The sequence below is a fragment of the Giraffa tippelskirchi genome, chromosome 2, assembly GCF_054371585.1.
Source record: "Giraffa tippelskirchi isolate mGirTip1 chromosome 2, T2T-mGirTip1v1.2.pri, whole genome shotgun sequence".
Classification (NCBI taxonomy): domain Eukaryota; kingdom Metazoa; phylum Chordata; class Mammalia; order Artiodactyla; family Giraffidae; genus Giraffa; species Giraffa tippelskirchi.
The window spans coordinates 40,470,988-40,497,848 of NC_137276.1; the positions used below are offsets into that span (position 1 = coordinate 40,470,988).

Here is a 26,861-nt window from a genome sequence, read left to right on the forward strand (position 1 = left end):
TTTTTTAAAATGCCAAGGAATAGTATTAAAAATCTGGCTTAGAGAAACTTTATCTCACAGAGAAAGAACTTATTTTAGAAAAAATAGAAAAGAATGCCTTATGAACTTTGTAAAATATGCTACTATCAACACGAACATAAAACTAAAACTCTAAAAGTTGTCTAAAATTATCTTTAACCACCTCCATATTTTCATACTGTTCATGGAGTTCTCAAGGCAAGAATACTGAAGTGGTTTGCCATTCCCTTCTCCAGTGGACCATGATTTGTCAGAACTCTCCACCATGACCTGTCCGTCTTGGGTGGCCCTAAGCAGTTTCATTGAGTTAGACAAGGCTGTGGTCCATGTGATCAGATCGGTTAGTTTTCTGTGATTGTGGTTTTCATTCTGTCTGCCCCTCTGATGGAGAAGGATAAGAGGCTTATGGAAGCTTCCGGATGGGAGAGACTGACTGAGGGGGAAACTGGGTCTTGTTCTGATGGGCAGGGCCATGCTCAGTAAATCTTTAACCCAATTTTCTGTTGATGGGCAGGGCTGTGTTCCCTTCCTGTTGTTTGACCTGAAGCCAAACTATGGTGGAGGTGATGAAGATAATGGCGAGCTCCTTCAAAAGGTCCCATGCACGCAGTGCTGCACTCAGTGTCCCCAGACTGCAGCAGGCCACCACCGACCCATGCCTCTGCTGGAGACTCCTGGACAGTCATGGGCAAGTCTGGGTCAGCCTCTCGTGGGGTCACTGCTCCATTCTCTTGGGTCCTGGTGCACACAAGCTTTTGTTTGTGCCCTCCAAGAGCCTGTTTCCTCAGTCCTGTGTAAGTTCTGGCGGCTCTATGGTGGGGTTAATGGCAACCTCCTTCAAGAGGGCTTATGCCATACCCAGGTCTACTGCACCCAGAGTCCGTGCCCCTGTGGCAGTCCACTGCGGACCCATACCCCGCAGGAGGTATGAACTCAAACACAGTTCTGGCTCAGGCTCTGTGGAGTCTCTGGGATCTGGCGCGCACAAGGTTTGTTTGAGCCCTCCAAGCGTCTCTGGCGGGTATGGGGTTTGATTCTAAACATGATTTCGCCCCTCCTACCATCTTGCTGGGGCTTCTCCTTTGCTCTTGGATGTGGGGTATCCTTCCTTGGTGGGATCCAATATTTGATGCTTTGAATTGATGCTTTTGAATTGTGGTGTTGGAGAAAACTCTTGAGAGTCCCTTGGACTGCAAGGAGATCCAACCAGTCCATCCTAAAGGAAATCAGTCCTGAATATTCATTGGAAGGACTGATGCCGAAGCTGAAATTCCAATACTTTGGCCACCTGATGCAAAGAACTGACTCATTGGAAAAGACCCTGATGCTGGGAAAGATTGAAGGCAGGAGGAGAAGGGGAAGACAGAGGATGAGATGGTTGGATGGCATCATCAACTCAATGGACATGCTGCTGCTGCTGCTGCTAAGTCGCTTCAGTTGTGTCCGACTCTGTGCGAACCCGTAGACGGCAGCCCACCAGGCTCCTCTGTCCATGGGATTCTCCAGGCAAGAGTACTGGAGTGGGTTGCCATTGCCTTCTCTGCAATGGACATGAGTTTGAGTAAACTCCGGGAGTTGTTAGACAGGGAAGCCTGGCATGCTGCAGTCCATGGGGTCACAAGAGTTGGACATGACTGAGTGACTGAACTGAACCTCCATATTTTATACAATTCTAAAAATCTTTCTTCTTGATTTTATTTCAAAATAAATTCAGAGCTCACAAAATGTATGGGTTGGATTTTAAGGGTAAGAAGCAGAATTTAACACATTCCTAAATAAGTCACAAGATAAAAAAAAAAGTTAAGTAATTTTTGCATTAACTCAAAAAGTATTCCCAATAGATAAAAGCTCAGAATATAAATCACTAGACTCAAATGAAATTTTTTCTTCACTATTTGTTTTTCTTAGCTGGAATTCAACTTGGTAATCCTTAATGGTTCAAGTGCTAAAACTAGAATAAATATAATTATTCTTCATGTAATCTTCTTCAAGGCTCCCTAAAAAAGCAGAAGTAAAACATTTAACTTATAATTATGAGGTACATAATTCAAAAGAACTTACATAATAATTTTTCAGTCCTCTTAGACTACATACTTCAAATCAAGGGCCTACTTAGGGCTAAGAATGTGAGAATGCTTTTCTTCACTTATAAACAATGACTAAACAATACGTGGATCTCATTATTTTAGGCTTCCCAGTGGCTCTGTGGTAAAGAATTCACCTGCCAATGCAGGAGCCACAGGAGACGTGAGTTTGATACCTGGGTTGGAAAGATCCCTTTATGGAGGAAATGGCAACCCACTCCAGTATTTCTGCCTCACGCACATGCATGCAAGCAATATGTAAACTGATTTATACTTTATTGTTTGAAACTCAATTGTGAAAATATCAAACTCTGGGTATAAAAAAAACCTAAAACTTTCAGTTTTCAGTCTGTAAGGAGCTTAGAAACTGCCGTTCCACCCTAAAAACAAAGAGCCAAACAAAATGAAAACTCAATGGTTCATCTTAGATCCATTAGAGAGGTGAGGTCACAGGTCAAACTGCTGCCCCCTAAATTGGAGAGACAGGCAGACACAGAGAATCATAATTTACAGGAGCAGAAACCTCCACAGGAACCCATGACAAGGTTAGAAAACTTAAAATTGTAAATTGACAAGTAGCTAGAGGCTTGGTGTAGACAAGTCTAAGTTAAAAATTTCAGGGGACCAGTCATAGAGGATGTGAACTCTGCCAGATCCTCACAGTGAACCCCCTCTAAGCTCTCTGCTAGGAACTGATTTACTTCTGTAAGTACAAGCCCAACTGCTGTTTGAAAGAACCAAAACCCCAGCTTCTTCTTAAATATATCCAAGTTTCAAGGATGCCGTGGGAAATTGTCTGGGTTTTATTCCCAAGCTTATTCAAAGCAAAGTTGGTTTATGATTAAGTCCAAAATACTGGCATCAGCCAATGGGTTACAGTGTGCAAGTATATGTCTGAATGAGGGAATACAGAAGTGTGTGTGTGTGTGTGTGTGTGTGTGTGTGTGTGTGTGTCTGTGTCTGTGTATGTGTGTGTATATGTCTGCCTGCCTGTCTAAGGGTTGGAGGGTTAGAAAGATCAAAGAGAACAAGAGAACATAATGTATGGGAAGACAACAGGGGAAAGAATGTGAAAAAAAAATCACTTCTCAATTTACTCAATTCCTAATATAAAGCCACTGCACATAATTTTGTCAGAAAATTGCAGAGCATAAAGACTGCTACATTCCATCCTACCTGTGGTCCCATATAGTTTTCTTTGTATCATATGACCATTCAATAAACAGAGTTGTAAGGTTCAGGATGCCACGACAGAAAGAACTAGCTTTTTACCCTTAACTAAAAACTGCAGTCTTTTGGTAGGAAGATGTGGAATTTTTTTAAAGGAGGAACTGCCACGGCAATCAGCAATAACATGTATTCAATACTCACTGCATCGATAGTTTTATAATTATTGGGGACATGAAACCATTTGAAAATCTAAAGGAATGAGATTTCATCCCAGAGAAATGCTCAAACCCATAAAAACTTGAATACAGTTTTGGGAGTTCAGACTCTACACATCCTGAGAATCCCTCTGCCGTATATTACAATCTGACATCCTGAGGAACAGTGCATCTACAATTCTGTTCCACATTAGCTTTCATCTCCTGCATCATGTGTATTTCAGAGAAGTCTAATAATTTTGGCCTAATGAGTTCTGCATTAAAAATGTCTAAATAGATTAATTTACATTTTAAATTTACACACAATACCAAATTAAGGAAAATGCAGATAGTCTATAATTTGCTTTGAATATTTCTATTTTTCTTGAATCATGTAGTTTCTGTTCTTTATATTCTGACTGCATACTCCAATCCTCCAACAAACATAGATTTCTATTAGTCACATTTCTCATATTAACTATATCCCTGACTTGTAATGATATTCTTTAGAACTTGCAGCACAATATCTCCCCCACAAAAAAAAAAAAGAACGAAAAGGCATGTTATGTACCTTTAATTCTGCCCTATCCCTCTGATAAAAATGCATTAAATCTGAGATATCACATTTTCCAAAAAGTGACAAAACCACTTTTAACAGAGGTGCATTTTAGCTTTAAAAAATTAAAAACCCTAGAAAATGTAAACTGTCGATACAAATACAAGAAAACAAATGAATGACTTATATGAATTATATGTAGAAATACACAGTTTGAATTCTAATATTTTAGGGCTGAAATCTGGTCATGGCTTCTCATTTTAGAAATACGGAAAGGACAAGTGAATTAACTAATGTTATCTAGCAAGTAAGAATGCAGTTCTCCAAATTTCAGCCCTCTTTTTACTTACGTAAATCAGTAAGTGGATTTTACCAAATCTTCCATTAAAAAGGAAAGTTAAGTTGAAGTCTAAAATTATGTTGTTAAATGAGGTCTGATGACTATGCATGTGTTCAAAGTAGATAAAACACCCAGAAAAAACCTCAACCAGAAAAACAACTAATAATTGCATGTTTTCTCCTAAATGTACTCAGCTTAGGTTTTTCTAAGCTCTTAATTCATGTTTCACACTCAACTAATGTTACACAAAGTGTATTTTTAAACATGATCTGATAATATCAAATAGAGCTTTAGATGACTCGTGTAATTCCCACAATTATGTAAGTGCACAAATAAGCAACATGAACTGCCAGAGATATGAGATGCTTTGGGAAGAAAATTACAAGGAAAAAGAATTTAATCCATTTTACACCTGATTGAAGCATCAGCTCCAATGAGGCATTTGGAGAAGTATCAGATTTGACATTTTAACACAAAGAACAAAATGATTCAAGCATGAAGTTTTTTCTCAAGAAAAATACATAGAAATAACTTTGGCTTTCAGCCAAGATGTAGTAACAGGGACTGGATTTACCTTCCTGCCTTAAACTACTACAAAGCAGACAAAAGATATGAAAAAGCAGTTTCCAGATATTCAACAATAGTGAGAATAATAGTGAGGGGAGGCAAATCCCCACAGCTCTCCCATCTTAACTGCCTAGTTTCCAGGCTGCAGCACAGGGCACGGGAACCCAAAGAGAGTATGGCAATCTTCCTGAGGTGACAGAACTGGAAATTCATGGAGGCCCAAGTGACTAGAATTTACAGGCTAGGATACCAGAGAAGAGAGATGTGCAGTGGCAGTGACTCCTCTCAAGATTTCAGCTAGTACTGATTAACTCACTGTCTGTGAGAAAACTATCCAAAGCCAGGCAAAAAGCACTGAACACAAAGAACTGGAAAGAATCCCCAAAGCTAACACAAGGCCAGATACACAATGGTTTGTGTTCACACAAGCCATTATAGGAAAATCTCAAAATATACAAGGTACCAAACAGATGCTGAGGAATTGCCTCAAAAGTGTCACAAAATTAGCCCATAAAAGACATTATTATAAAAACAAAAAAGGTAAACCACAATCTAGGAGAATATACTTGTAAAGTATAAATCTGAGACAGACTCTGTATCTAGAATATACATTAAAGAACTCTTAAAACAACAATAATAAAAATGATAAATAACCCAACTAAAAAATGGCAAAAGATTTGAACAGACACTTAACCAAAGTAAACATATGGATGGTAAATAAGCTCAGTATCACTAGTTGTATGGCTGTTAGCATAACTGATATTATCTTGAGCTCTTAACAGTTTTTCCTGTCCCTGCCAGGGCTGTAATGTGTAGTCCTGAATCACTTTTCTGCCATCGAGGGTTTTGTTGTTAAAGATATTGTTTAATAATCATGAGGACCAGGTGGCCTCAATGCTCTGTTAGTCCCCAAACAATAAAAACTTTAACTGATGTATTTCCAGTGCCCAGGAGACTAGTTACCCCATCTGCTAGTCTTGACTTAGAAATATGCATCCTATATCCAAGCCTGTACCCTCATATCCTAGGTTAACTGTAAAACTGTCCCAGTGCCCAATTAGCAGTGCCAAGTACAGCTGTGACTGCTTCTGGATCATTGTCTGCCTGATCCTGATCCCACCTTGTAAGTTATTCTATAATAAATTGATCCACTGATTACATGAAGCTGCCCACCTTTTGTTTCACTTTCAAGATGACGTCTCCGTTTGGTTGGCATTTTTCATTCCATCCGTCCTCCAACACTCATTTTTAGGGAAATGAAACTGAAACTACAATGAAGTGCTCCAACACACCCGTGAGAATGGCTAAAATTAAAAATATTCAATACCTACCATACCAAGTGTTGGCCCGGAAACAGAGTAACTGTAACTCACACACTGGTGAGGAGTTTGGCAGTTTCTAAAAAAGTTAAACATACACCTACATATGACTCAGCTACTCCATCTCTAGGTGGTGGTGTTGTTTTTCAGTCGTTCAGACCTGTCCGACTTGCCAGGCTTCCCTATCCTTCACTATCTCCTTGGAGTTTGCTCAAACTCATGTCCATTGAGTTGGTGATGCCATCCAGCCATCTCATCCTCTGTCATCCCCTTCTCCTTCTGCCTTCAATCTTTGCCAGCATCAGGGACTTTTCCAATGAGTCAGCTCTTTGCATCAGGTAGCCAAAGTACTGAAGCTTCAGCTTTGGCATCAGTCCTTCCAGTGCATTAATTACCCAAAAGAACTGAAAGCATATGTTCATACAAAGACCACAAATGTTCACAGCAGCCTTATCTGTAGTAGCCTCAAACTGTAAATGACCCAAATGTCTACCATAAAGAGAATGGATAAACAAAATTGTATAAACCATTATATCCATATAATGGAACACTAAGTAAAATACTTAAAATTAAAAGACGCATGCTCCTTGGAAGGAAAGCTATGATAAACCTAGCAGAGCTGTCACTTTGCTGACAAAACTCTGTATAGTCAAAACTATGGTTTTCCCAGTAGTCATGTGTGAATGTGAGAGCTGGATGACAAAGAAGGCTGAGCACCCAAGAATTGATGCTTTCAAACTGTGGTGCTGGAGAAGGCTCTTGAGAGTCCCTTGGACAGCACAGAAATCAAACCAGTCAATCCTAGAGGAAATCAATCCTGAATATTCATTGGAAGGACTGATGCTGAAGCTGAAACTCCAATACTTTCCACCTGATGTGAAGAACTGACTCAGTGAAAAAGACCCTGATGCTGGGAAAGTTTGAGGGCAGGAAGAGAAGGGGGCAACAGAGGATGAGATGGCTGGATGGCATCATCGACTCAATGCACATGAGTTTGAGCAAACTCCAGGAGACAGTGGAGGACAGGGAAGCCTGGCATGCTGCAGTTCATAGAGCTGCAAAGAGTCAGACACAACCAAGCGACTGAACAACATGTAAAATACTAAATGAAAAGGAATAAATGATACTCAAAACACAAATGAATCTTACAACCATTATGCTATGTGAAAGAAGCCAAACCCCTAAAAAAGTACACTTACATCCTGTAAGGTTCCATCCTATAAAATTCTAGAAAATACAAAATAAACTATAGTGACAGAAAGCAGATCAGTGGGTCTGCCTGGGAATGAGGGGTGGGAACTATATTAGAAAGAGGCACAAAGAAATTTTTGCATGCAATGGATAGTTCATTATCTTGATTATGTTGATAGTTTCATGGCTGTATAAATAGGTAAAAACTTATCAAGTTGTGTACTTTAAACATGTGCTGTTTATTTCACATCAATTATAGTTCAATAAAGTTAAATGTTAGGGGTTGACCCTTTTTTTTTTAATGAAAATTTAATGTTTTACTTTTAAAAAAAGGTATCTTCAAAATTCCATACATGATTTTTCACCTACACATAGGCAGGGTATAAAATAATGTATTGATGAAGTCAGTGATGGAAGAGCCGGAGATTTGTGTGAGCAAGGATTATTCCCAGCTCGTCGTAAGCCTCGATCACAACTTTGTCAGCGGCAGAACCGGAAGGGGCAGCGATAGAGGCCACGCCACTCCTTTTAGCTCTGTCTACACTGTCCTGGAAAGGAAAGAAGACATCAGAGCTGATGGAAACTTCATTAAGTTTGTCAATCCATCCCTTTTTTTCTGTCTCGGTTAACAACTCAGGGACCTCCTCAAACAGTGCCTTCCACTTGATCAAATCTTCACCCTCGCCGATAGTTCCAGTAACATACTGATCGATGGCATTGGAGATTTCCGCTCTCTTCATGCCAGTTTTAAACTTCATGGAAAGCACTTGCGGGTGATGTCTAAGCCACCAATAGTTTGCCTTATCACCTGCAAGGCATGTGCAGTGTATACGAGAATGCTGTCCTGCTCCGATGCCAATAACCTGCCCATTCTTGGCATAGCACACGGAGTTAGACTGAGCGTACTTGACAGCAATGGTGGCCACGATGAGGTCCCTGAGCACAGATTCCAGCAAATCTTTATTCTTGGTAACAATGTTGCTAAACAGTGACCTGTTGACAACACTATTATTTCTCTTCTGGCTTAAACAAAGACCAAAGAGAGTTCGAACTTCATTTTCATCTGGACTGTAAGACTGGTCCATCTGAAGAACACAGTAATTCCCATTTTTCCTTTTGGAAAAGTATTTTCAAAGCTTCATTTTCAGATCCCGGGGCAATAATACCATCAGATACCTCTCTGGAGATAATCTTGGCAGTAGAGACATCGCAAACATCAGATAATGCAACAAAGTCACCAAAGGAAGACATCCTATCAGCCCCTCTTGCTCTTGCATATGCAGTGGCTATGGGTGTGAGGGTTTTGTACAGATCATAGACCATGCAAACGTTGGCTTCATCTTCACTGAGTGGAATTCCAACAGCAGTACCTGCTGGGCTAACATGTTTCAAAGAAGCAGCAGCTGGAAGGCCTAAAGCTTCTTTGAGTTCCTTCACCAGCTTCCAGGCATTCAAAGCATCACATAAGTTTATAAATCCAGGGTGTCCATTCAGAACTGTGATAGGGAGATTGGGCTTCAGGGTATACAGCTGGGCAGGAGTCTGATGAGGGTTCATTCCACACCTCAGGGGCATCTGAGATACTCCTTTACTGTACTCTTTCCTGAAGTAATCTGAAATTGCTTCATCATACTGTGCTGTATGAGTAAAAGCCTTCAACCTCCAAGACTCCTGCTCCTATAAAGGCTTTACCAAACCCCAATGGCTCAAATCAGTTCTTCTTCAGTATTGTTTTTTACCTGTTTTAGTGCTGTTATATAGACATGCTCCAAAATAGGACATGAGTGCCCTGAGACAATAATTTAAATGTCTTCATCTTTGTATATACCTTCCATTGCCTACATAATTAGCTGTATTGAATTTGAGTAGAAGTAAAATCAGGGAAGCACTTAGGTAACTGCTAAAATCAGAAAGAGAGACGATATTAGTTTGAATTGAGGTGGAAGCACTGGGGGGTGAAGAAAAGTAAAAGAACTTGATGTAAAACTGGAAAAAAAACCAACAAAAAAATACCACATTATGGTGAGTAGATGTAGAAGGTGAGGGAGACAAGAGTTAAGAATAATACATAGGTTTGTGGCTTAGATGCTTAGGAGGATAAATGACTACAGAACTGTGGATATTCCTTCATTATATACTGAGCACCAACTGCATCGCAGGCATGTTCTAGACACTGAGGACAGACCAGGGAAATAAAGTTCTAGCCATCACAGATCTACAGTCTACTGAAAGTCAAAACATGTCTTTCCAAAAGACAAATGGACAGTTGAATGTGAATTCAAAGCATAGCCAGGCTAGTTATATTAGCTTTTACCTTATTTTAGCCAGTATCTTTCAACAACTAGCACTAGAAGAGTCTGTGGTACCTAGTTAAACTCATGGAACAATAACTTCAGAACAGTAACAAGTTCTGAGAATTTAGAATCTGCATACACTTCAAAGAACTTCAAAAGACAAAGCTCACTGGTTACAATGGGCTAAGTAATCACTAGGTGCCACTATACTTTTATTTCAATACTGCCATCTTAGGTTAACACGTGGAACTACACAATCTTAAAAAGCCATACCCTTATTCAACAGTGAATGAAAAGGTTGAAAAAAGATTAATGAGAGTTATTTAATGACTGTAACATATACTTACAATAAATAATTCGCATATCTGAGCGTATTCCTGACAAAATGGAAGATCTCATGAGGTAAGCAATTATATAGTTCGTAATATAAACCTTTCTTTGAAAAAGCAGGAAGTAACTTACTGAATCTCAATTAAAAATAAAAATATAAAAATATACTAACAGATAATGGGGAATGGGAAAGTAGAATAAAATGCAGATAAATCTTACTTATTCAATATGTTTAACCTGCTTTTCTAACCACAGCTGTTTAAACAGCAGTAGTTGTTTAAATTTGCTTAAATACTAAATTTACTGGTTTTAACTTTAATCCCATGACTGTAGTGATGGTTTAAGAAGGAAAATAAGGTCAAGATCCTAATAAGTGTCAAGGACCATGGATCTGGAGGACTGGTTATATTTAACCAAAATGTTGATACTTATCAATTAACATTATTTACAATCTCCAATTTTTCTGTGAAGTAAAATCACACTATTAGAATTATGTTGAAAAGTATTCAGAAACATTGAAGAATACCTTTAACATTACTATAAAAAGATAACAAAAAAAACCCCCACAACCTGCGTACACAGTACCATCTCAATACGGGGTGGAGGAGGGATGCAGAAAGCAAAAATAACTTCAGAACTCTAGAAATGAGCGAAGATATTTCTTCAGATAATATTAAGGACAAAATATTGCTTCTGTATATATGTATACAAATACATATATAAACACACTCACTTAGTATAAACTCTAAATGCAAATACAAAAAAGTCATGAAGTAAAAATATTTTGATAGAACAGTTCATAAAAAATACAAATATAAAATATTCTGTTATAACATTATTATTATACCACACTGGCATGTGATACTAGTAGTGGAGGAGGCTATGTCTGTGAGGGAAGGGCTAGAACATGGGAACTTTGTATTTCCACCCATTTTTGCTGTAAACCTAAAAGTGCTCTAAAAAATAAAGTCTATTAGTTTAGGGGTTTTTTTAACCTATTATTCTCTCCATACTGAGCATATATTGGTTTTCTTGAGAAGTATCCTAAATTTTGGCACTGCTAATAAAATTGGTTAGTATCACTTTGTTTTCTGGAAAGCAATCTGACAGAAGTCTCTAAATTCAATTTTTCCCTTTACCTGTTTAAGAAGATTTCATCTTGATGCAGATAAACAAATTAAAAAATCCCTAATCAGTCTTTTAGTATAGAGAAAACCAGTACCTGAAAAGTACCTGCCAGTTTCTTCACAATAAGTGCTGACTCTCCCTCCTTAGCTAGAAAAGGAGGCAGTGGCCAAAAAAATTTTGTCTTGCAAGATCAAATTCTCCTTCTTTTAACTTTTAACTGTTTTACCCAGTCTCTTGCATTGCAGGCAGATTCTTTCCCAACTGAAACACAAGGGAATAACCATACTGTTTTACAATCTTACATAAATAGTTATACCACAGCCCATGGCTTTTTTATACATTTCTATTTTCTCTAGATTGTAAGAGTCACAAGTGCAATGACTTTGTCCAGCTCATATGATACTGCCTGACATGTATCACAGTGGATGTGTTTAAAATATTGCTGAATGAATCTTCTTTTCAATTCACAAATACAAGAGTAATCCTCCAAAAGGAGTAAAAATGTTCTCTATCATGCTGATGGAAAGGGAATTAATTTAAGTAATGAGCTCAAGAACATGAAAATTTGAAGAGGGTAAGTACTAGGAAGTATCTGTTTCTAATATTTGAATAATTATGGCAGCAGGGGGAGGAAAGGTGTGTGAATGTCTGACAAAGACATTAAGGGCATGTTTTGACCAGAGAGCTCTCACATATGGTAACAATACCATATCTGTATCCTACATTATACTAAGTGCTTTAATAGAAATTATCTCACTTGATTAACAACCCTGTGAGTCAGGACAGTAATTCCCCTTTTCAGAAGTGAGGAATCTGCAGCATCAATAAAGTAGAACCAAGACTCAAAACCAAATCAAAGCATCTGCCTACTATATCCCATGGCTTCTACATTACCGCATCTCATTCAACAAGATATCCATGACATGAAAATTAGTCTCATTAGCTTCTGAGTAGATAAAAAAACACAATCAGCTACTACCTAACATAATGGGGTAATCAGTCCATTGCAATTTTTTTTCCCGCTGTACTTCACTTGTGAGTAAGATAAGCAAAGCATAACAAAATAAACTAAACCTGGAATTGTATTTTAATATAAATCATATATAAGGTATATGTTTAAGAAGATTCTTTTTAAACAATTTTACTTTCCCACCAAAAATGCATAAGGTTTCCAACTGCTCCACATCTTATCAATACTTAAGAAAAATTTTTTTTAATTTTAATTTTTTCTTATTTTAGCCAGTGAATAGGAAAAATACTTAGTCCTTTCCTCCTATGTTTCTTGTTTCCTCTCACACTCCTCATGTTTCTGACCCTTCTGGTTACCATATGTGTAGGGTTTTTCCCACCCTAAAGCAATACTCTGTGACACCAGATGGCTATTCTACACATTATCTCCCACAGGCTAAGGGCTCAGTCCCACGAGACTGCCCCTTACTTCAGGTGCCAACTGTAAGTAGTAGGTCTTCACCTAGGTCACCCACAACTTCTATCCAATATGGCTACAGATAGAAGGCTCTCATGATCCCCTTAGGTTTAATTTGCTAGAGTGGCTCACCATTAATTTGCTAGAGTGGCTCACAGAAGTCAGGAAAATACTTATTTGCACTTACTGGTTTACTATAAAAGGGTATGATAAAAGACACAGATGAACATCCAGATGGAAAGGTAAACAGGGAAAGGTATGTGGGAAAGGGCCAAGAGTTTTCATGTCCTCTCCAGACATGCCTCTTTCTCAACTCCTCTACTTGTTCACCACTCCAGAAGTCCCGTGAACCTCGTAGGCATGACTGATCATTAACTCCATTTCCAGCCCTTCTCCCTTCTCAAGAGAACTGTGGGGAATGGTGGTGGTGGTTTGGGGGCAGGGGGAGGATGAAACTGAAAATTCCAAGCTTCCAATCACGGCTTGTTATTTCTAGTGAACAGCCATCATCCTGGAGCCATCCAGTCATCTCCTTAGAACAAAAGACACTCTTACTACCTGAGACAGTTCAATGGTTTCAGGAGCCCAATGTCAAGAACTTGGGGCAGAGACCAACATATATATTTTTTCTATTATTTTACAGCCAAGTTAGGGGTATTAGCAGTATTTCATTGTGATTTTGGAGAAGGCAATGGCAACCCAGTCTGGTACTCTTGCCTGGAAAATCCCATGGACGGAGGAGCCTGGTAGGCTGCAGTCCATGGGGTTGCTAAGAGTTGGACATGACTGAGCGACTTCACTTTCACTTTTCACTTTCACGCATTGAAGAAGGAAATGGCAACCCACTCCAGTGTTCTTGCCTGGAGAATCCCAGGGACGGGGGAGACTGGCGGGCTGCCGTCTATGGGGTCACAGAGTCGGACATGACTGAAGCGACTTAGAAGCAGCAGCATTGTGATTTTTATATCTAATGATATTATCAGGTAGTTTATTAGTATCTTTTCACGTGCTTATTTGCCATCCCTATCTTTCTTTAGTAAAGTATCTGTTCAAATTTTTGCCCTTTTTCAAAATTGGATTATGTGTCACCTTATCAGTGAGATGTAACTTTTTTTTATATATTCTGGATTCAAATCCTTAATCACATGTATATGGTTTGCACCTATTTTCTCCAAGTCTGTTGCTTGTCTTCTCAGTTTCCAAATAGTGCTTTTTGAAGCACAAAGATTTTTAATTTTGATGAAGTTCATTTCAATTTTTTTAATGGATTATTCGTTTGTTTTTGTATCTAAGAAATTTTTGCCTAATCCAAGATGGTGAAGACTTACTACTATGCTTTAAGAGTTTCATAGTTTTAGCTCTTAAATCCAGGTCTTTGAGCCTACATTTTGTTTGTTTCTTTTTAAAAATTGTAGTACAACTATACTAATTTCAAGTGTACAGCAGTGATTAAATATTTTTAAAGATTATACTCTAAATTATTATAAAATAATGGCTATGTTTTCCTGTGCTGCACAATATATCCTTGCTGCTTGATCCTACATTTTCTTCTTGAAGTTTTCTAATTCTAGATTTTATACAAATCTATAATCCATTTTTCTGTATCATGTGGGGAAGGGTCTGAGTGTCATTTTTTTTTTTAACATATGGGTATCCAACTGTTCCAGCACCATTTGTTGAAAGGACTCCAATACATTACCTTGGCATCTGTGGAAAAAAACTGACCATGTATATCAGAATTTATTTCTTGACTTGATTACATTGATCCATTTGTTTATGGCTACAATTTTAAAGTCAGGTATTTATTAAGTCCTTTTGCTTTTTAAAAATTGTTTTAGCTCTTCTACATCCTCTGCATTTCTGTATAGATTTTAGAATAAGCTTTTCAATTTCTGCAAAGAGACCCACTGCAATTATGACAGGGATTGCAGTCAGTCTACATATGATCAATCTGAATCTTCCAATCTATAAAGATAGTATATCTCTGGATTTATTTGGGTTATCTTTAATTTCTCTCTGTAATGCTTTGTAGTTTTCAGTGTACAGAAATGCTCATTTTTAAAATACCAATGATAAACTTCTTACTTAAGCTTTGAATCTGGTAACAAGTTGTAACAGCAAATTTTGCAAGTTATTTAAGAATCTTTCAGACCCAATTTCAAGTTTGCCATACCTCACATTCATCAACGAGATAAACATTAAACAATGAAAAAACAGCAAAGATCTGTTATCTCATACAGTTTAAGAGTTTTAAAACATTCATAAAACCAAGTAGGAAAGAAATTAATACCTATCTCAAAGAGGGAACTTGCCTTGACTATTTTGTTTCTGCTACCAAAAAAGTGTTTGGTAGCAGAAACTAAGTACAGCTCTTTCACTTATGATGGGGTTACATCTCAGTAAACACTTCATTAAACTTAAAACATCCAGTCAGAAACCTACCAAATATCACAGCTTAACCTTTTGTTGTTGTTTAATTGCTCAGTCATGTCTGACTCTTCGTGACCCCGTGAACTGCAGCACATCAGGCTTCCCAGTCCTCCTGCTATTTCCCGGAGTTTGCTCAAATCTACCCTACTTTAAATGTGTTCAAAATGCTTACATTAGCCTACAGTTGAGCAGAATCACCTAAGACAAAGCCTACTTTATAATAAAGGGCTGAATATTTCACATTAAACACTGTACTGAAAGTGAAACACAGCATGGCTGTATGGGTCTAAAATGGTTTTAAATATATTGGCAGTGTTTTGCTTGTGACTGAGCTACTGCTGCTGACAGAGTTGCAGCTGACAGAGAGCTGCAGCAGACTGCCGATGGCCAGCAGTATGAGAGAGTATCATACTGCAGATTGCTAGCCTGGGAAAAGTACAGTGTCTATTGAATGTGTATCATTTTTGCACCATCATAAAGTCAAAAAATTCTAAGTCGAACCATCATCATAAATCATGAATTAGGAACCACGTGTACTAAATCTGGTTTTCTTCCCTAACTCCCATCTAACCCAAGGAAATTTCACAAACTAAAGTCATCCACACACACACACACACAATTTCTCTCTATATCTATATGTATATAAAACTTAATACCACAAACTCAATCAAATGCACCATCTTCGGTCTTTCTGTCACAATCTTGACTACAAGATTTTCATTTCCAACTGTGAATATACAAGCTTTCATGGAGGCATATTTGTCAAACAGTTTAGACTCTATCAAAGGTTCAAATTATGAAAAGTATTTTTAAACTTTGAGAAGTATGAATGTTAAAGAGACTTTTTGATGAGAAACTTTCATTTAAAATAAAAACTTAGAAAAATTCATACCAGAAATCATGTACAATTTCACTATTTAAAATATAGCAAAAATTAGAAAGTACCCAAACGCTCACTGACAAGATGATATAAACTATGGTATTGATCTGCTGAATATTGAACATTACTGAATACTGTACTCTAGTAAAAATGAATAAACTATAGTATATGTAACAACATGATAAGTATTATAAATGTAATGTTGGAAGGGGAAAGAAACAATCCCAAAATACCGTAAGCATATGTCTCTAAGTAAAACTAAGCATGTCATTTGGGCACAGATACATTCATAATAAAAAAAATTTACTAAGGAATAATATGGACCAAATGGGGAATAGTCTGCAAAGGGGATAGGAAGTAAATAGGGCCAGGGGAGAATGGAAAATGAAATCACAGAGAAGTACATAAATAGACAAATGCAAATTATTACTAATGTTCCGGTTCTTGGGTTCTTGGAGTGTGTACATGCTTTATAACTTACATAGGTCATCTAATTCTTTTGTAAGTATAATTATTTTTTAAAACATAAAAGCAAAATCTATTTTTTAAAATCACCCATTATAAAACATTTTCCAGAAGCTTAATTGGGCTTTAATACTGTTAAAAAAAGCTTGTTTTTTTTTAAAGTTTTTACCGTTGTTTCTGTTTAACTGCTTTGTCCAAGTGCTGAAAGATATCCTGAAACAGGGTGCAGCTGGATCGACTGTTAATAGTATACCCATATCCTCTTTTCCAATATTGTTTCAGATCATTTAAATATTCTAAAACCTAAAAGTAAAAATTTCAAAAATGATTATATTTTTATTAATATAACAGATTTTCTGATTTAATAATGATCTCAGAAAAGGTTACATTGTTTTGTTTTGTTTTGTTTTTTTTGGTTACATTGTTTAATCACTGTTCTACACAAAGTACAGGAGAATCTTAGCAGTTACAAAGTTTTTATTTACCCTTTCAAGCATTTAAGGGTGAGACCCAGAGATTTATGCTGAGACACAAACCTGAATGGGAATGTAGAGACTGACATGGCAAGAGCAAGTCAGCAGTATTCACAGCCAACAATCCCAACATCCTTGACAGTTCAGAAGAGTGGGATAAAGACAGGTGCGTGCCTCCCTTCTCTTCTAAAATTATATTAAGATGATAGCAAAGATAGATACAGAAAAAAGAAAACATACATAGAAAAATATTCATTATAGTACAGAAAGATGCTCACAGTGAGTCAGGGATTTTAAAGAATTTTAGGAAGGTAGAAACCAGATAGAAATGAGTTACTTTGGTTCAAGTAACCAAAAACAGTAATAAAAATAGCAATAAAAGTAGACCAAGATTATGGAAAATTGGTACTAGAAGGAATGTATTAATATATTAAAACATTCTAAAGGACAAACTGACAAAAGACACACATCTGTAAGACCCATTAATAATAATCACAGAGGAACATGAGAGACAATGTACAAGAATATCTTAGAATGACAATGCTTATAGGAACCAAAAAAAAAAAAAATCCTAGAAATACCTAAACTTCATTAAGAGGTAGATAATTAAATAAACTATAATATACACATACTATGGATACTATGAGATTATTTATAGATCTACATGAACTGACGTGAAAAGATCTCCAAGACATAATGCTGAATGAGAACCGCAGGTTAAGAGTAATAAATACTTGTTGGCCTCACCACAGGCAATAGATCAGACCACCAACTACTGTTAAAGCGTGCAAGCACGCTCAGTTGCTCAGTCATGTCCGACTCTTTGTAACCCTATGGACCATAGCCTGCCAAGCTCCCCTGTCCGTGGGATTATCTCAGCAAGAATACTGGAGATGCCACTTCATCCTCCAGGGATCTTCTCAACCTAGGGATCAAACCTGTGTCTTCTGCGGCTCCTGCACTAGCAGGTGGATTCTTTACCACGGAGCCACCTGGGAAGCCCATTTTAGTGTGATGGGGCAATATTAGGCATTTCTGAACCTGTCACGGCCAGAGTATTCTTATTACCCTATTGGATTTTTTTTATGTAGCCCAGTGTATGTTGTTTAACTATTGTTGGTAATGAGAGAAGAGCAAGATGGGGGGAAGGATGGAACACAGATACGTATAGAAAAGATGGTCATATGTGAGCCAGTGAGAGAGGCCTGAAACAGACCCTTCTCTCACAGCCCTCAGAGGAGACCAGTCCTGCTGACATCTTAAGTGTGGACTAGCAGTGGAATATGTTAATCTTCTTTCTTCATTTTCCTCAGAAGTAATTGAAAGCTATAATTTATGCAGTTATTTTCAATGTTTGGAGCCTTATGCCTTTCACAGATCTATTTCAAATGCTCAGTCTCTTTCATTTTGAGTTTTGAAATCTTTGACACATTTCATAATTTACTTGAGATTTACTTCATTATCTGCTGACAGTTCCAGCACCTCCTCAGAATTGTGCAAAGTCCTCAAAAATGCCCTTAGCACACAGACACTGTTCAATAAATGCCAATTGTTTCGTGAATTTCTGTATTTTTGTAAAAGACATTTGTTAGAGAAAAAAAGTAGAATAAATACAGTACAATACCATTTACTACCAAAATACCCACATACATTAACAGATTGAAAAGTACACATCCAACTGACAAGAAGGATAGATTTTCTGTGGAGAGCTCTTAACTCGGAGTCGGTGATTAAGGTAGCCTTTATCTGAATGTTAAAACTTGTATTCATGTATTATTTGATCCAACACCAAAAGTAGAGGATAAAAAGTTGCAATCCAAAAGAGGTACAAGAGAAGACTATGTAGCCATTATGAGCCATTCTTCCCAGAAAAGTCCCTAGAGCAATTAGGTGCTAGCTTAAGTTTAGAAGCAAGAGCAAGGACAGGCCAGTGGCATGTACTAAAAACAAACTCAACAAATATTAAAAATGAAAGTGAAGTCGCTCAGTTGTGTCCGACTCTTTGCGACCCCATGGACTCTAGCCTACAAGGTTCCTCCATCTATGGGATTCTCCAGGCAAGAATACTGGACTGGGTTGCTAAAGAGGTAATTAAATCAAGAAGTTAACAAAAGGACAAAGTAAAAATGTTTTTTAATGAAAATAAAAAGAATTAGACAAAGTTTTGCCAAATCTTTTCGAGAAATAAAACAAAAATAGTATCAGAAATGAAAAAGAAGAGGCACTCTGAAACTGACACAGGGAAAAGAACGTCAAGCAGAATGCAGCAGTCTTGCTGAGTCAAGGAGTCAGTACTCAGAGTTTAGTAAGTCTGAAGTGACTGGAATTAGCAAGTTAGAGAAGAGAGGAAGACGCTACACAGAAAAAGAACTCCAAAATCATGGAGGTGGTGGGGGGGGAGCGGAGGGAATCCCCTTGATTATGTTGCTAATGTTATGGGATTTGTAAGCTGATCAATTCCAGAGCTAGCACAAGGCTAGGAGATATTCACGTTCCAAGCAGCTTAAGTAGAGAGCTTCCACAGACACCAAGAGATCCAGGATTTCAATCTAGACACCAAAGGTCATACTTTAGTAGTAAAGACATGTGTATAAGTAAAGTCTTGTGTCTGAGTTTTGTAAGGTCAGGTCTAGAGTATGAAACTCAGGAAGAATGAAGCTTGAAAAGGATCAAACTGATACACAAGTAACTTAACTGCAGAATAAAACAAAATTCAACACTTAAAAGACAAAATCCAGGTATTCAACACCATAACGTTCACAGTGTTCACTATCTAATAAATAATTACTAGAAATACATAAAGAAACAAGAAACATAACATTAACTAGGAGAAAAATCAGTCAATAAAAGAATCTATCATAAGAAAGAAGGAATACAAGCACAATTCAATACTAGAAAATGTACTAATGTAATTAACTATGTTAGAAGATTAAAGAAGAAAAACTAATCATCTTCCTAGATGCCAGAAATTCAGCACTTTCTTAATTTTAAAAACAATGAACAAATAGAAGGTTTTAGTAGACAAGAAACAGAAATTTCCTTAACTTGGTAAGGATAACTACTGGTGACTAAGCCAAACATATTTTATAATGAAAAACTGAAAGTGCTCTTAACTAGAAAATATAAAGATATATCTGCTCTCTTCTCTCAGAAATCACTCTAAACAAGAAGAATCAGAAAGAGAAAGGCAAATGCTCCTTTCAAAGAGATTAGAAATCCTCTGTACCCTGAGCGACCACCAAAAATGAGGAAGGACTGCCAAATGCAGTAAAAATCAAACAAAACATCTCAGATAATACCAGCAGAAGATAGATCCTCAAAGCACATGGTACACTTGCAGAAATAAATCCAACAATCCTTGCTTGAAACAACGAAGTCTAAGAGGACCCTCCCTGGACAGTCTGTAACACCATTACAGGAAACATACTGACCATCCATCTTTACATGAAGTATTCTGCAAAGAATCTCAGAGAAAAACTCTAAATTGTAAGGAACACTACTTATCTTTGAACCAATAGGCTCATCCCTATTAGCCACTTGAGAAGTAAAAGCTGAACTCATTGCAAAGATGAGTAATCAAAAAGGTGCTAGTGTCTATACAAACATACAAATTAAAAACAAGACAGCTACACAGATAAAACAGCCAGAAAAAAAAAACCCTCACCCTAGAAATTCTACAGAGCAGGTGAAAACTATAATTAAATACAGTATCATGATTTCTAAAGACATAAGAAAATAAAATAGTCATTTAAAAAAGAGAGTACAAAATGAGAAAAAAAAAGGTATGGGAAGAAGCCTAAAGATAGAAATATACACTGGAACAGCTCCAAAAACAGTTTGGCTTCTACAAAGATGCCATATGAATGAAGAGCAAAGAAAGGGAATACCAACTAGGCAGGCAGAAACTGTAGATCAATTACTGCCATCACCAGGTAGAGCATAGAACTCAATATATTATGAAAATTTTATAAAAGAATAGGTATTGGAAATCCATTCATCCTCTCTGAACTTTGGAAATCCACTCACCCTATAAAAGAAGAATTTGGATTATATTAGCTCTACAATCCTTTACGGCAGTAAAATTTGATGATGGGTTAAGTACGTTTTTAAACGGGTGGACCTAGAACTCAGATCACAATGAAGAATGTTTCCCAGAGTTTTATGAACACAAACTATTTACAAATAGATAGGTCCTATCTGAACAATTAATCTTTGTTAAGAAAATTATGAGATAGTCCAAGACATTTAATGTTCCCTACTCTTTAGAAAAGCTGCTTCAAATAACAACAATGAAAACCATGCAAAGAAGGCAAAGAAACTCCAAAAGTAATACATACCTTTGCATCATCTATGTCAAAAACATCACACCAAGGAGATTTAACACCTTTAATTGCCAGGTCAAAGGAACAGGTGAAAAAAGCTACCTGAATTAAATCTGAAAAAAAAAAGAGTAAAATTTGTGGGTTACTACTTTATGCAGTTTTCCAAAGGCTGAATATCTGTAGAACGCCAAGGACTTACCCACATAAAACATAGTTTGATTCTGTTAATTTTAGAGGGTTGGAAGAGGGGAGATAAAGTTATAAAAGGTTTTAATCCCCAACTTGAAAATTAGCAATAACAAGGGACATTTATTGAACCGTTCTTTTAACTACACAACAATTTACTTTATAACTATTAATAGGAAAGTACAGAGAAGGATATAAAAAAGGAGAGAAGAAAAAGGGCAGAGTAAGTGAGGAGTCAGGAGGAAGGTGAAACAAAGGGCCAAGAAGGAGAGAAAGAGGGAAAAATCATACTATGAGACCTGACTCTGCCACTAATTATCTTGGGCAACTCATTCTAGGCTCCCTGGATCTCGACACAAAATAGGCAAAGCATTTATCCTTTTGTCAAGCAATAGTAACGAACATATAATTAATATATCTATAACACATAAAGGGTACTATGTTCAATGAGAAAAAACATAATAATCCAACAGAAGATGGCCAAGGTTTATAATGAGGCAATTCACAGAAGGAATGAAATAACTAATAAACATATGAAAGGATGTTCAACCTTACAAGTAACCAAAGAAACACAAATTAAAGTTAGATATCATTTTTCATTAATCAAATTGGTAAAAGTCAAAATGACTAATAATATCCACTGTTGGATGAATTAGGGGAAATAAGCATTCTCATACATTGTTGATATAAATTTTTCTACACTTTCAGAGAACAATTTGGAAGTATATGTCAAGATGTAAAACATTCATCATGCTCCTTAATCCAATAAGTCTAACTATATTTATCTTATAAACTCTCAAGTGCAAAAAGCAGACTATAAGAATGTTCACTGTTGCATTATTTGAAAGAGTTAAAAACTAAGAAAAACTTTAGTAGAAAAGTAATTTCCTATACAAAGAATCTGGACTGTATTAGCTTCAGCCTCTCTGACCAGTAAAACTTAATGATAGGGTAAATAATTTTTAACTAGTATTGACCTAAAAACGTATTATATTTTTGAAATAACACAATTTTAAAAAATTACGCAGCTACATTTCTAAATAAGAATAAATTACAAAAAATACATTCAACTTCACCTTTCTATGTAAAAAAAAAAGATATTTAAATAGCTAAAGTATTTTCGAGCAGCTACTCTGTGCCAGGTACTGTGTTAACACTTTGCATGAATAAATCTGATATAATCCTTCCAATAATCCTATGAGGCAGGTACAATTCCTATATCTGTTTTACACAGAAAGAAACCATGACATAGTTATTAAGGAACTCGTGATGTATCAAGACTAGAGAGTTATTCAAAAATATAACAAAGTCAAGAATCAAATGCAAACAGTCCAATTACAGAACCCATGATTTTAACCATTATGCTAATATTGCCTCCAAAAAGTTGCTCTCACCCAATCAGTAAAACACAAATTGTTGTTGTTTTCAGTTGCTAAGCCGTGTCTTACTCTTCTGCAACCCCACAGACCATAGCCCATGTTTCCTGCATTGACAGGCAGATTCTTTACCAATGACCCACCAGAGAAGTCCAAAACACAAAAATCCTTGTCAATTCAGAGCCTAGAAACAGTTTTTTTAAAAAATTTTTAAACAATCTTAAATGTCCACTAACAGAATAATGGCTAGATACTGGTAGTTACATAATGTATTTCTATACATAAGTATAAATGTAGAACTAGAATTACACACATTAAATAAAAAAATACAAAGTTGAATTAAAATCAAATTTCAGACTGATATCATAGTTTGACATCATTCCTAAAAGTTTAAAAATCTGCAAATTATATCCCATTTAGGTACATTAATATAAACATTAAAAACTGGCATCGGATGACTTAAATTCTCAATTCATAACAATAGTTACCTGTGGGGAGAAAAGGAAAGGAATGAGATCCTGGAGAGGGCCTAAGGGCCCTCAATGTATTTAAAGCAACTAACTGAAACATAATTTTAAAATCTGATCAAACTAAGTTGTGGGTATACAGATACTCATTATATTACCCTTTATTATTATCTATGTATTTGAATTATTTCTCAAATAAGTAATTTTTAAAGCCCTGCAAATGACTCCAATGCATAGCCAGTTGAAGAAAGAGAAAAAACTCAATTTTAAATGCTAGTTTAGGCATCTTCACTTTTCTGATCCTTTGGCATTCCAGGTGGTGCAGTGGTAAAGAATCTGTCTGCCAATGTAGGAACTGCAGGAGAATGGGGTTTGATTTCTGGGTTGGGAAAATCCTCTGGAGGAGGGCATGGCAACCCACTTCAGTATTCCTGCCCAGAGAATTCCATGGACAGAGGAGCTTAGCAGTCTACAGTCCATGGTGTCACAAAGAGTCAGACATGACTGAACATGCACTCACATAAAGTATTTAGACACCAGATCAACAGATGCTAGTCTACTTAATTTATTCACACTATAAAGAAATCACATTCTCTATATAGATTTGTCAGTATCTGCTGTATGGATTACACATTCCTAGAAAATAGGAGAAATTTTTAAATTATTTTCTTAATTTCTCATTGCTAGGTGAGCATGTATCCTGGTTTTCCACCTGCTCTCCCAGCACAATTATTAATAGTGTTTCCTTTTACCCAGGTTACATGATAAATTGCAGCCAACCCATCCACTGCAACAGCTTTTGACAGATATGTCTGTTCACTTTCTCTAAATCTCTAGGGTAAAAGCCTCGAAAAAAAAAATCACACTTCTTTTCTAAAACTTAATCCCTTTCAAACATTAACATGTACTTCTGAACTGCTTTAAAAGCTAAAGAATTTTTATATGATTTTCCATTTGTATTACTTTAGGAGGAAATAATTCAGAAAAGATAATTTCTGTTTTCTAAATAATACTTGGGGTTGAAGCTTCATATAATTTTGCCCTCAAAAAAAACCCAAAAAACAAATCCAGTATATATCAAAAATTTGTGTATTAACTCACATAAAACTCAAAGAAAAATCTGAACCCAAAAATAGTAAGCATGAGATATAGAATCTTCTTGACCTAGAACACATTATTTTCTCAATGTAAAATCAGCTGTGGTCCTTTAAAAGGAATAATTTTATGCTTCCATACTCTTCCATATTTAGAGTTTAAAAATCACTTAAATTATTTCACAGTTCAAATGCAACATAATAGGCACATTACCTGCATTTAAGTTGTTGACTGGCACTTGCAAAATACCTGCAACTTTTTTTAAAATGTTCTGCATTTCTGGTCCAGTTTTGAAGGCTTCTACATGATAAAGAGCAGTAGCATTCCTTTCCACTTGAGTCAAAAACTTCTCACAATGATCAAAGAACCTCATTAATTTATCATTAATTCTTGGAGGTCCACACTCCATATCTGAAAGGAGAAAAAAATATTGTGTGTATACGTGTGTGTACACACACACACACACACATATACATCCATTGACAGGAATGACAATTTCAAATTATTGAAAATTTTGTTTCAAGTATAAAAAGGAACACTAAAAACCTATTCACATCTCAACATATCTGAAATAAGTAAACACACTGCTTATGAAAGACATGGGGCAAAACTATTTCCCACATGTAAAGATTGTTAGCTTATGAGAGGATGAAAAAAAGACGCTAAAAAAGACTAAAGAAACAGAGAACATCAAAGGTAAAATAAAATGTTAGAGCAATACTACACTATGAAATAAATTGAAATGAATGTTTTCTTAAAGAAAATAAAAAATGATTTGACAAGAATGTCATAAGAAGTGCAAAAATGTATTACATAGGTACTGTTTCTATCAAAGAATGCTCAAACTACCGCACAATTGCACTCATCTCACATGCTAGTAAAGTAATGCTCAAAATTCTCCAAGCCAGGCTTCAGCAATACATGATCCGTGAACTTCCAGATGTTCAAGCTGGTTTTAGAAAAGGCAGAGGAACCAGAGATCAAATTTCCAACATTTGCTGGATCATCGAAAAAGCAAGAGGGTACCAGAAAAACATCTATTTCTGCTTTATTGACTATCAAAGTCTTTGACTGTGTGGATCACAATAAACTATGGAAAATTCTTAAAGAGGTGGGAATACCAGACCATCTGACCTGTCTCTTGAGAAACCTGTATGCAGGTCAGGAAGCAACAGTTAAAACTGGACATGGAACAACAGACTGGTTCCAAACAGAAAAAGGAGTACATCAAAGCTGCATATTGTCACCCTGCTTATTTAACTTACGTGAAGAGTACATCATGAGAAATGCTGGGCTGGAAGAAACACAAGCTGCAATCAAGATTGCTGGGAGAAATATCAATAACCTCAGATATGCAGATGACATCACCCTTATGGCAGAAAGTGAAGAACTAAAGAGCCTCTTGATGAAAGTGAAAGAGGAGAGTGAAAAAGTTGGCTTAAAGCTCAACGTTCAGAAAACTAAGATCATGGCATCTGGTCCCATCATTTCATGGCAAATAGATGGGGAAACAGTGGAAACAGTGTCAGACTTTATTTTTTTGGTCTCCAAAATCACCGCAGATGGTGACTGCAGCCATGAAATTAAAAGACGCTTATTCCTTGGAAGGAAGGTTATGACCAACCTAGATAGCATATTAAAAAGCAGAGACATTATTTTGCCAACACAGGTCTGTCTAGTCAAGGCTATGGTTTTTCCAGTAGTCATGCATGGATGTGAGAGTTGGACGGTGAGGAAAGCTGAGCGCCGCAGAATTGATGCTTTTGAACTGTGGTGTTGGAGAAGACTCTTGAGAGTCCCTTGGACTGCAAGAAGATCCAACCAGTCCATCCTAAAGGAGATAAGTCCGGGCGTTCATTGGAAGGACTGATGTTGAAGCTGAAACTCCAATACTTTGGCCACCTCATGCAAAGAGTTGACTCATTGGAAAAGACCCTGATGCTGGGAAGGATTGGGGGCAGGAGGAGAAGGGGACGACAGAGGATGAGATGGCAGGATGGCATCACCGACTTGATGGACACGGGTTTGGGTAGACTTTGGGAGTTGGTGATGGACAGGGAGGCCTGGCGTGCTGCGATTCATGGGGTTGCAAAGAGTCGGACATGATTGAGCAACTGAACTGAACTGAACTGTTTCTATTAGGCATAGAAAATTTGAGAAATCAAACTAAAAATTAGCAAAGCTTCTAATAAACAAAGTGAGAGAGAATTCAAGATAGACACTGTTTTACTACTTTAATCCAAAGTCTAAATAAAGAGTATTTTATTTCCTCAATTAACTTTCTCAAATCTGTGTTACTTTACAAAAGACTGCTTTGGACAAAAACTATTGACAACAACACAAGATATATTCAAGTTTCAGGTATTATGTATTTCACTGTGCTAGATGTTTCTGATTGTAGCTCCTACATAACTTTCCATTTAGAATTTTATATGTTACATTATTTCCCCAGTTAAGGAACAAATACATACTAGAAAAGCATTCATAATCATGCTCCGACTACTGGGGTGCCTTTTAAGTTTTCTCAGTCATATTTAAAATACACAGATT

At 36.7% G+C, this 26,861-nt stretch overlaps 1 protein-coding gene, 1 long non-coding RNA gene and 1 pseudogene across 5 annotated transcripts in view; 1 reads left to right on the forward strand and 2 right to left on the reverse strand.

Annotated features, from left to right (window-relative positions):
• Positions 1 to 26,861, reverse strand: part of MINPP1 (multiple inositol-polyphosphate phosphatase 1) — a 36,476-nt gene that overhangs the window by 6,848 nt on the left and 2,767 nt on the right. For 2 of the 4 annotated variants that reach the window (XR_014073113.1, XM_081556903.1), the window contains exons 2-4: positions 24,525 to 24,722; positions 21,203 to 21,300; positions 16,562 to 16,695 (exon numbers count right to left, since the gene is read on the reverse strand). Coding sequence is in view for 2 of the 4 variants with exons in the window: in XM_081556903.1 (XP_081413029.1) it covers positions 16,562 to 16,695; positions 21,203 to 21,300; positions 24,525 to 24,722 (430 nt within the window). In the remaining 2 variants the exon portion in view is untranslated. Of the gene's footprint in view, positions 1 to 11,285; positions 11,453 to 16,561; positions 16,696 to 21,202; positions 21,301 to 24,524; positions 24,723 to 26,861 lie in introns of all 4 variants that reach the window. The other 2 variants (XR_014073112.1, XM_081556912.1) reach the window with 2 other exon arrangements.
• LOC145538238 (bifunctional purine biosynthesis protein ATIC pseudogene) lies at positions 7,721 to 9,602 on the reverse strand (annotated as a pseudogene).
• Positions 9,905 to 26,861, forward strand: part of LOC145532271 (uncharacterized) — a 111,899-nt gene continuing 94,942 nt past the window's right edge. The window contains exons 1-4 of the long non-coding RNA XR_014073116.1: positions 9,905 to 10,135; positions 11,548 to 11,765; positions 14,285 to 14,415; positions 16,887 to 17,031. This is a non-coding gene — a long non-coding RNA (uncharacterized LOC145532271). The remainder of the gene's footprint in view (positions 10,136 to 11,547; positions 11,766 to 14,284; positions 14,416 to 16,886; positions 17,032 to 26,861) is intronic.